At 64.6% G+C, this 1,219-nt stretch overlaps 1 protein-coding gene across 1 annotated transcript in view; it reads left to right on the top strand.

Moving 5' to 3' along the window:
* The first annotated feature begins 670 nt into the window (after positions 1-670).
* The window catches only part of POLR2E (RNA polymerase II subunit E), a 5,149-nt gene continuing 4,600 nt past the window's right edge, over positions 671-1,219 (top strand). The window contains exon 1 of the mRNA XM_021711753.1: positions 671-793. Within this exon, the coding sequence (XP_021567428.1) occupies positions 737-793 (57 nt within the window). The 5' untranslated portion in view covers positions 671-736. The remainder of the gene's footprint in view (positions 794-1,219) is intronic.

Raw genomic sequence — 1,219 nt, 5'->3', positions numbered from 1 at the left:
AAAAAAAAAAAAAAAGAGGAAAAAAAGAACTTGGTTGGAGAGGGGGTGGCTGGGGTGGGGACACCCAGGCCAGGGGGGCTAAGGACAGAGACGGGCGCACTTCAAGCACCTGGGGCGATGCCAGGCTTCCCCCAGGACGCTCAGTTAACCCTCCGGAGTCCGAACACATGATGTCCATTGCACAGGTGGGGAAACTGAGCCTTGGGGGCATTAACTTAGGCGTGGGTTGGGCCCAATGAGAAGGCCCCTGCAGTCGGATGCGCAAATATTTATACAGCGCCCACTAGGCGCCCCGACCGTCCCCAGTAGCCAGGTTGCCCCTTGACCCCGCCCAGACCCCAGTTTCCCCTCCCAACCCCTCGCCACCGCCTACCGGGATAGGATTCTAAGCCGCCCCACCAGACTGGAGAGTAGTGGGAACCACAACTCCCGAGAGGCCTTGCGACCCTAGAGGGCGGCCTCCAGACCGGAGTGGACCGGAAACTACAACTCCCGAGAGGCCTTGCGGCCCAAGCCGCGTGAGAACTGCGGAGGTGAGGGCTTCGCAGCTGTGATCACCTCCCGCGGAAGACTCGGGCTGCCCTTGGTGCCGCCGGTCCCGGGCTTCCCTGCCTTCAGGCGTTCGCTGAGGACACCCTGCGCGGGGCGCGGCGGGGGCCTCACCGGGATGAGGCGCAGGCGCAGTCCTCGCGGGTCGGGACTCGCGCACGCGCAGCGGCTGCGGGCGGCTGGGGCCATGGACGACGAGGAGGAGACGTACCGGCTCTGGAAGATCCGCAAGACTATCATGCAGGTGGGCGGGGTGCGTCGGGCGCGGAGGCCGGGGGTCCCCGAGGCCGGGGGCTGGAGGACCTGGTGCGAGTCCGGGCGTGGAGGCTGGGGCGGGAAGGGAAGGAGGCCGCGGGGCCAGGCACGAGGGCTTCCCCGAAGCCCCGGCTGGGCCCGACGCGCTTCCCCCTCTCTTTGTCGTTCATGCATTTTTCTGAGTCGGAGTCTCACGCCGTCGCCTCAGCCTCCCAAGTAGCTGGAGCTACAGGCGTGCACTGCTTTTGGTTTATTGCAGAGGCGAGGTCTCGCCAAGTTGCCCGGGCTGGTCTCGACCGGCGAGCTCAGGCAGGCCTCTCGCCCCGGCCTCCCAAAGCGCTGGGGTGATAGGTGTGCGCCATCGCGCCCGGCTGACTGCCTCTTTATTTTTATTTTTTATGTTTTTTTTTTTTTT

The sequence above is a fragment of the Carlito syrichta genome, unplaced genomic scaffold (assembly GCF_000164805.1).
Source record: "Carlito syrichta isolate Samal-C Ts95f unplaced genomic scaffold, Tarsius_syrichta-2.0.1 Scaffold85555, whole genome shotgun sequence".
Taxonomy (NCBI): domain Eukaryota; kingdom Metazoa; phylum Chordata; class Mammalia; order Primates; family Tarsiidae; genus Carlito; species Carlito syrichta.
Note: the sequence above shows the minus strand (reverse complement) of the source record. Positions and strands in the feature narration are given on the sequence as shown.